Source organism: Montipora capricornis, chromosome 3, assembly GCF_036669925.1.
Source record: "Montipora capricornis isolate CH-2021 chromosome 3, ASM3666992v2, whole genome shotgun sequence".
Taxonomy (NCBI): Eukaryota; Metazoa; Cnidaria; class Anthozoa; order Scleractinia; family Acroporidae; genus Montipora; species Montipora capricornis.
In genome coordinates, this window is record NC_090885.1 from 5,915,508 (window position 1) to 5,925,507 (window position 10,000).

Here is a 10,000-nt window from a genome sequence, read left to right on the forward strand (position 1 = left end):
CTGATATCTTCCAATTACCGTTTTTTATCAAGGTCCTAAGGTCTTAATTCCGATGTAGTTTCTGTCAACTCTCTTGCTACTTTTAAGAAAGAATTTAGGGTATTTTTTGTAAGAAATATTAATGCATAAAGCAATTGTTTATTTCTCTCGAAATTGACGTTTTTTCAAGATTTGAAGTGTAATCTGTCTATGCTTTTTGGCCTTTTATATTATGTCATCTCTTTCTGTTTCCGACGCTCTAATTCAGTACTTATTTCAGTCGTTCGTTAGTTATAGTAGATCCATGGGTAGGTCGTGTTACTGAGGAGGTCTAACCAGTTATAAGCTCTTCAGCTTCTTTTAGACCCCCCTGTGTTATCTTTATTTTTTTCCTCCCTCTTTCCTAATCATTCTAGTTGTTGTATGCTCTTTATAGCAAAAAATAAAGAAATAAATAATTGAATAAAATAAATAAAAAGAAGGGCCACCCAGCTCGTTGGCTATAAACCATCTCATATCGAACAAGCGCGATTTCAACGGTTGTTTTATTAACTTTTAAACAATTTTGCACGTTTGGACACTTGAAACTATTGCCTCCCACCACAGTTTTCTCTGGTTGGCAACACTTGGCCACTCGATTGTGTTCAGTTTCACTAATGGTGTTTCCTTTTTCGTAAATATCTATCCGCTCAAGTTTTCTTTTGTTTGTGGTGAAGAGTGTATTGAGGATCGTTAAAATTATTTACTGACCTTCATCAGAGGTGTATTTTCCTGTTACTTTAGTGCCATGATGAGACTGATCACCTCCTTGGATGATGTATTCGTGGCTGTCAAGTTTAGAACCAAGATCAGGGTCTTCCGTGTCTATTGTGAGTGAAGGCTGTTCGATTGCCATAAATATATCAGCGATGAGAGAGATGCTGCATTTTGCAATCGGAACTTGCAAGGTCGGCAAAAGTCCACCGGGGAGGCGAGTTGGGTAAAGAGGTATAAAGTTTTCTGAAAATAAAGTAGGTTTTCCACCGACTGCGTTTAATAAATTTGCCGCCAAGGCTAGATGAAGCATCTCTTGAAGAATTATTTGTTTGAATATGGCTTGCACTTCGTTGTTGTAGTTCTTTTTTATTGTTGCTAACGCAGTCAAATATGTTGGGATTGTGGAATGCTCGACTTCCAGCGCCGTCTGAAGATTTCTGCGTAATTCTTCAATGGTAAAATCCTGCTCTTCTTTACCTTCATCTGGACAGTCAAGCCATGTAAGGATCATGTTTAGCTTACTTTTAGATAAATCACGAGTCACTGGCATGTGATTGGGGTGTGTCCTCGGCAGGCGCAACGTCATATTGATATGATCAAGGTGTTGGGTAACTTCATAGTAGTTTCCCAGATCTACGTAATTCAGCGTCATCACTGGATACAGCAACGAGTATTGTTTGAAAATTGGGTACACGTGTTTTCTCCATGTAAGCGGTTCTCGATAGGTAAAGTTGTCAAACACTCGAATAACAATGTAAGATTTAAGAAGATCCAAGTGATTTTCCGCACAAGTTTTATTGGCGTCGAGGGGGTTTCCTTGGTCCCAAAACAGGTATGGATACAGTTGGCCATCGATAAATTCCCTTTGCTTTTTTGGATCTTGGACACGGAATTTTATGGGTACTAATCCAGATTCGTTAGTTGTAAGGTTCTTTGCTGGAAATGGAAGAGGCTCAGTCCCAATTCGAGGACCTCCATATTCGTAAAATATTTTATCACAAATGAATGGAGTAATGTGGATTTCTACACCAGGCGCTGGAGTCCCAAATCTAGTCGCTAGAAGACTGATTTCCACTTCGTCCCCTGGTTCTGCTCTTAGAACCCAAGGGGTATAAGGATGCACTTGTATACCGTTTTTAGCTTCAGAAAACAGGATTCGTTTACACTGCACTACTGGCCATGTTCCTTCTACCTAAGAGAAGATCACACATGATAATGATTAGTTTCCTTGGTGCTGGGAGACCGAAAAATGTTTGAGTTCTAAGGGACTGAGCAATAATTATCTGGAGGGGGGAGGGGAGGGGTTCTGAATCTAATGGGGGGCCTTAAGTTAAATTATGTAGTAGGCTGGGGGTGGCTTGAACGTCAATGTTTTAAAAATAGAGAGGGGTTACAAGTCATATTGATGTTTAAGTGGTACATCATTTATTTGAGCTCAACGTCTTTGTTATTGAATGACTTTTAAGAATATCAAGAACAGTACATGGCACATCTAGAACCTGTAATAATAAAATCTTTTAAATGATGCGTAATCTGCAAACTGAATAGCCCGTGTTATTAAAGGCTTCTGCAAAACAATTCAAGAACAAACATGTCACAGCTTACAAGATAACAAAGTGCTCAGGTATCTGGAGACAAGGCCCAATTAATTTAAGGCGTACTCAATATGTATGTAGATGGAACATTTGAAACTCAAAGGCATCATGAGGAAGATAACGAAAGCATGTTTTAAGTAACCGAAGAAGAAGAAGAAGAAGAAGAAGAAGAAGAAGAAGAAGAAGAAGAAGAAGAAGAAGAAGAAGAGGGAAGAAGAAGAAGAAGAAGAGTTCGTTTCCCGTACTTCCCTGTTTCTCTAGTGTTTTCGTTGCAGATAGGCACGTATTATGTGCCGAAAATTTATTAGACTGAAATCAATGGGACTCCTTAAGGATTCACTGCTGATAAGACTCAAGTCGAACCAGGGAAGAGCCTTGTCGCCGGGAAATCCGGAAAATCGGTGTTTACCGTGCATGCCGAAAAATGATTGGAATGAAATCAATGGCATTAAGGGCCCACAGACGGATTTTTCGCGCGTTGCTAAGGAAGTGAAATATTACTTCCGGTACCTGACGTAATCATATCATGAGCTGACAAGAAAACCCACTCACAAGCAAAAGTCACCGCACAAACTGTTGTTTCCATCGAAGGTTTTTGCTCGCCCTTCCTCGCGCTCGCTTTCAGATCAACTGCGCATGCGTAAACGAACTGACTTCCGGTTTGAGAAAAAAGCTAAATTTCCAGCGGTTTTGAATTGAATTAATTTTTTTTTGCATGGCACGTTTCACCCCCAAATACAGAATATAGCTAAGCATTGATTTTTTAAAATCACCTTTTTTGAAAAAGTTATGGGTATTTCAGTATCGTTTATGTCTTTAAAAAGAACATTTTTCAAAATAAAAAGAAAACCATGCTTGGCTGGATGCAAAAACAAATACAAATTATCAAACCATCGATTAAATACCCAAATTGCGTAGCACGGAGACAAATTTAGAGTTTTCTTTTATTGGTCACGTGACCATGGGCGAGGTATGATGACGTCATATTTAGGGTCATTGGGTTACAAAACTTGGAAACTGACAAAAATAATGCCAAATTCTCTCAAATTACTTAACCATTACATCCTTAGCAACGCACCCCAAAAAATACGTCAGTGGGCCCTTAAGGAATGATATATACACATGAAACATGACTGCTGATAAAACTCAAGCCGAACCAGGCAAGAAGCTTGTGTCCGGGAAATCCGGAAAATCCGCGTTTTCCGTGCATGCCGAAAAGTTCTTAGAATGAAATCAAATAATAATAATAATAATAATAATAATAATAATAATAATAATAATAATGAATGAAATCAAAGGCATTAAGGAATGACCGCTGATAAAACTCAAGCCGAACCACGGAAGAGACTTGTGTCCGGGAAATCCGGAAAATCCGCCTTTTCCGTTTGCATGCCGAAAAGTTCTTAAAATGAAATCAAATAATAATAATAATAATAATAATAATAATAATAATGAATGAAATCAAAGGCATTAAGGAATGACCGCTGATAGAACTCAAGCCGAACCAGGGAAGAAGCTTGTGTCCGGGAAATCCGGAAAATCCGCATTTTCCGTTCATGCCGAAAAGTTCTTAGATTGAAATCAAATAATAATAATAATAATAATAATAATAATAATAATAATAATAATAATAATAATGATAAAATCAAAGGCATTAAGGAATGACCGCTGATAAAACTCAAGCCGAACCAGGGAAGAGCCTTCTCACCGGGAAATCCGGAAAATCCGCCTTTTCCGAGCATGCCGAAAAGTTAGTCACACCACAGGTAAACAATTTTGGTGATTAAGGAAAATACGGATTTTACGGATTTCCCGGAGATATGAATATTTAATGATTAAACTTGCAGTAACGACTGACTGCTGTCTGTCACAAACTTTTACTTGACCACGGAAAATACGGATTTCACGGATTTATATATATATATAGATATATATATATATATATATATATATATATATATAGATAGATACTTACAGAAAAAATGAGAAGTATTATATTATATTAGAATATATTAACATGGAATATCATTAAATATTCATATCTCCGGGAAATCCGTAAAATCCGTATTTTCCGTAATCACCAAAATTGTTTACCTGTGGTGTGACTAACTTTTTGGCATGCACGGAAAAGACGGATTTTCCGGATTTCACGGTGAGAAGGCTCTTCTCTAGTTCAGCTTGAGTTCTGTCAACGGTCTTTCCTTAATAACATTGATTTCAGTCCAATGACTTTTTGGCATGCACGGAAAAGGCAGATTTTCCGGATTTCCCGGTGAGAAGGCTCTTCCCTGGTTCAGCTTGAGTTTTATCAGCGGTCATTCCTTAATGCCTTTGATTTCATTCATTATTATTATTATTATTATTATTTGATTTCGTTCTAAGAACTTTTCGGCAGGCACGGAAAAGGCAGATTTTCCGGATTTCCCGGACACAAGGCTCTTGCCTGGTTCGGCTTGAGTTTTATCAGCGGTCATTCCTTAATGCCTTTGATTTCATTATTATTATTATTATTATTATTATTATTATTATTATTATTATTTGATTTCATTCTAAGAACTTTTCGGCATGCACGGAAAAGGCGGATTTTCCGGATTTCCCGGACACAAGGCTCTTCCCTGGTTCGGCTTGAGTTTTATCAGCGGTCATTCCTTAATGTCTTTGATTTCATTATAATTATAATTATTATTATTATTATTATTATTATTTGATTTCATTCTAAGAACTTTTCGGCAGGCACGGAAATGGCGGATTTTCCGGATTTCCCGGACACAAGGCTCTTCTCTGGTTCAGCTTGAGTTTTATCAGCGGTCATTCCTTTTAATGCCTTTGATTTCATTCATTATTATTATTATTATTATTATTATTATGATTTGATTTCATTCGAAGAACTTTTCGGCATTCCCGGAAAACACAGACTTTCCGGATTTCCCGGACACAAGGCTTTTCCCTGGTTCGGCTTGAGTATTATCAGCGGTCATTCCTTAATGCCATTGATGTCATTCCAATTATTTTTCGGCATGCACGGAAAACGCGGATTTTCCGGATTTCCCGGGCACAAGTTTCTTTCCTGGTGCGGCTTGAGTTTCATCAGTAGTCAAGCCTTCATGTTACGATTTTAGACAAACAGCTTTCGGCATGCACGGAAAACGCGGATTTTCCAGATCTCCCGGACACGTTCTGCTTCACTCGTTTAGCTTAATTTTTGCAGCAGTGAAGCAGAAATACACTAGATTTTAGTCAAACAATTTTTCAACATACGCAGAAAAGGACGGTTTTTGCGGACACAGTTACTTGTTAGTTGCTTGTTAGGACGAATAGTGTAACTCATTTTAATTGATCACAGAAATTTTGCTCTTTTGCATCGATGTCGTGTCTGTTGCCAGAGATCTGATAACTTTTCGATATCCAGTAACACGTTGCTAAGATTACAAGCATGTGTCACTGAGCCTGATCTCAGTGACGTGAACAAAGGAGGAAGGATTGCCATAAGCAACATCCTAAATGCATTCCTGTTAAAATTTAGTCCTAAATCACATCACAAAATATGTCAGGTTTCCGGGTTGTTTTCTGTGAATTATTGCAACAAAGAGAGCTATTACCCGTTTAGGATAACAGCCTTGATTGCATTGTTTGTGCTTTGGATTTCCTGGATTAGATGGCAAGTTTATCTCGGAAGTGTTAAATCGCAAAAGCCATGCTGGGTCAACAGGAGTGGCTCGACTGAGTAAACAAGCCAAGCGATCGTATCGATGTTGTGTTTCATTGACTTGATCTGTTATTTCTTTGGGTTTCCCGTGGGATACACCATCATTGTGCGGGATTGGTAGTCAAACATACAAAAATAGAAACGCCCCTTTTCACACCCATTCGACAGTTACATGATGTGTGACACCTATTTGACGACAAGTTGCAAGTGAACACGTGACAAAGAAATAGTAAACTCTCGTGCATCGTTGATCATTATCACGGGCAGCGCTTTCAAATTTATTCGTCAACATTTCACTGCTTTGATCCACTATATAAGAGACGCAACCATTTTACAACATCTGTGCTACAGGAGAAAATGCAGCGCACAAGACAACCGTGCCGACAGCTAAATAGTGAAGGGATAAAGAGCTCTGCACTGTGTTATCTCTTACCAGTTATCAGCGGAAGGTGCAGCATCATAAGCGCAAAATGTATTTTTAAAGCAAAAGATAAAGATTTGGGCAGGGCGTGGATTTCTATTTGCAGCAAACGTGATTCATGCGACAATGCTATTTCAGGTCAGTATTTATTGGAATACCTTTGTTTCCGAGGAACTTTGGAGAACATTTTAAGTATCAAAAATGAAATTGAACGCATTTGACTGTGCTGTGTTTCAGGTATCCACAACGCAGCGTTTTTCTTTAGCGCCATTTCGAGCCAAGAGAAGAAACACTGTTGCATCAACGAAGAAACAGACGATGAGAGTAGTTCTGGCGATGACATACCAAGTTCCATGACGCAACAGTGGCTCGAAGGGAACTTGACAAGTATAAACAAATCACTGTGCCCCGCAATCTCATACTGGGTCGCGTTGACTACAATAAATGGCGCCCCTGCCAGCCCAATTTCGGTTCACAAGGCCCTGCTAAATTGCGGACTGGATGTCACAGCAACCCAGGTAACGAATGTCGTATCTTTCTTTGTCTAGCAATCCAAGGTAAGGCGAGATAAAAAGAAAAGGAACAAGCACAATCGCAGTGCTGCAGGTAGCAAAACAAATCGTGAAAATGTTCTGAGACATTGTTCCATTTAATTTGTATTCGTCAGGTGCAGTTCCAGGATGGAAAGGAATCTCCAGCCGCGGCAGAACTTTACAAAGTGTTCAAAGATCATAAAAATCCTTTCATGCGAGACCCTGTGAGATCATCTTACAAACACTCCTACAGAGACGAGGCCAGGAAGCTGATCGGTGAGGATTGCTTATGCACCCAGGAGTTAGACGATTGTGGCAGTGAAAACGTCGTGCGAGTGACCCTGGTTAATCAGAAGTTTCACGCGTCCTTGCTGAAAGCAATCGAACGTCTGACCGCGGCAAAGCTACAACTGGACAAATTTGGCTTCGAGTCCAACACGGCAACGTCGCAGGCGTCCACCAGCCAGCCACCGTGCGACGACGAAAAGATGCTGTCAAATAAACTCGCGATCCTGGTTAACGATATAGCAATCGCCATGGGACAACTTGGCTATGCTACCTACAGAGGAAAAATCTACAAGAAAGATCCCAGATCCACGTTCACGTTTTCATACAAGTGCGAGACAAGGGCTTTCGTAAACACCTTGGCCACCAATGAGCAGTTACTTTAATAAAAAGAAAAGCGTTAGTCAATAAAGTAGACGTGATTTTAATGTCTTTTTTCGTGTTTCGTTAATGTCTGAGAACCTGAAACATTACCCTTTTTTGCCAGCGTCAAAGTTCAAAAGTTTTTTCTTAAAGTTCATTCAATAAAGTAGACGTGATATAAAATGTCTGAGTAATAATTCCTTTTTTTTCGTGTCTCGTTCATGTCTGAGAATCTGGAAAGTTCAAAAGTTTTTTCTAAAGTTCATTCAATAAAGTAGACGTGATATAAATGTCTGAGTAATGATTTCTTTTTTTCGTATTTCGTTCATGTCTGAGAATCTGAAAAGTTCAAAAGTTTTTTCTAAAGTTCATTCAATAAAGTAGACGTGATATAAATGTCTGAGTAATGATTTCTTTTTTTCGTTTTTTCGTATTTCGTTAATGTCTGAGAATCGGAAAACATTACACTTTTTTGCCAGCGTCAAAGTTCAAAAGTTTTTTCTAAAGTTGATTCAATAAAGTAGACGTGATATAAATGTCTGAGTAATGATTTTTAATGTCTGAGAACCTGAAACATTACACTTTTTTGCCAGCGTCAAAGTTCAAACGTTTTTTCTAAAGTTGATTCAATAAAGTAAACGTGATACATGTATAATTAGTCCAAAATTTCTTTTAAAGTTCATTCATTCTAGAGAAACTTAATTGAATGAACCCTCTTCTTCAAGGAATCGGCCGTCCTTCCCTCTTGAAAAACGTAGTCGGCATCTCTTAAAATAGCTGTCCACTGACCAAAACCGTGCCTATTAATCCCTTGCTTGAGACAATCGTCCTCGTTTGACGTGAATTTTAACATTCGACGATGATTACTCTGCATTACTAGGCGATTTGAGGGCGGGGAAACTTTATTGCGGAGCGCGTTTTCCGATTGTGTACACTCGACGGCCGCTTTAGAACTAGACATTGCACCGCTAAATCTTGTGTTGACTTCCCTATCTACTTCCGACCGTTTGGTACCCTGCAATTTTTGGAGACATTCGTGGGCCTTTACAGCAACTTCGCGCGATCTCCGCTTCTGATAGTGTACTTTGGCAACGACAGAGCTATGTTTTTGGTCTTCACACAAAAGTCGGTGCTCTTTGTCGTTAAGCGCGTCGAGACTTTGCGTTTCGACGATTTGACGATAACGCGTGGGGTGAATGTATTTGCCGATTGCGTCAAAGACCAACTTGCTCATCTCGTTGCCCAATTTGCTGTGTTGGCTTCCGTTTTTGGTGACCAAAACAAAGTCAGACTGTGGTTTTTATTTAAAGCTACTTAGCTACACGGAAATAAAAGAAGTCGAAACAAGGATGCGAGATCCGGGAATCGAACTCAGAACCTCTTGCACCAAGGCCACGTACTAACCGACTGTGCCATCCTTGCCCGTGTTAAAAAGGGACCTATTCTGTTCCGCTCGGAATTCGGAACTCGGAACAATTAGTTCCACTTTAACACTAAAGGACTATTTTGTTCCCTATTTTTATAAAAAACGCGTTCCCACGTTATCAAAAGGAACACATTTTTAGGAACAATAGTTACCAAACCGCACCTAAAGAACTAAATTGTTCCGCTCGGAATTCGGAACTGGGAACAATTGGTTCCCATGTGATAGAAAGGAATACATTTTGGGGATTTATGTAAAGCTACTTAGCTATACGGAAAGGAAAGAAGTCGAAACAAAGATGCGAGATCCGGGAATCGAACTCTGGACCTCTTGCACCAAGGCCGCTTACTAACCGACTGTGCCATCTTTGCCCCTGATAAGAAGGAATTTATTTTTAGGAACAATATTTCTCGAATCATCCATTAATGTCCAATCTGTTCCGCTCGGGATTCGGAATTCGGAACAATTGGTTCCATTTGATAGAAAGGAACACATTTTTAGGAACAATATTTCTCGAATCATCCATTAATGTCCAATCTGTTCCGCTCGGGATTCGGAATTCGGAACAATTGGTTCCACTTTAACACTAAAGGACCATTTTGTTCCGAAACAAGGATGCGAGAACCGGGGAATCGAACTCACGACCTCTTTGCACCAAGGCCGCGTACTAACCGACTGTGCCATCTTGGACTCTGACAGAAAGGAACTCATTTTTAGGAAGAATATTTCTCGAATCATCCATTAAGGTCCAATCTGTTCCGCTCGGAATTCGGAACTCGAAACGATTGGTTCCCATGTTGTAGATAGGAACACATTTTGTTTTGGAACTATACACCTTTTACTGTTCATTTACGCATTTCGAATAAACGATTGTATGGAGGTGCAATAGAAAGTGAGTCTCCATGCAAATTGATTATTTTATGTCTCTAATACGCCATT

The 10,000-nt window shown here is 39.3% G+C and overlaps 1 protein-coding gene across 2 annotated transcripts in view; it reads right to left on the reverse strand.

Annotated features, from left to right (window-relative positions):
• The window catches only part of LOC138042017 (uncharacterized), a 39,943-nt gene that overhangs the window by 15,668 nt on the left and 14,275 nt on the right, over window positions 1-10,000 (reverse strand). For both annotated transcript variants that reach the window (XM_068887744.1, XM_068887743.1), the window contains exon 6: window positions 730-1,927. In XM_068887744.1, the coding sequence (XP_068743845.1) occupies window positions 730-1,927 (1,198 nt within the window). The remainder of the gene's footprint in view (window positions 1-729; window positions 1,928-10,000) is intronic.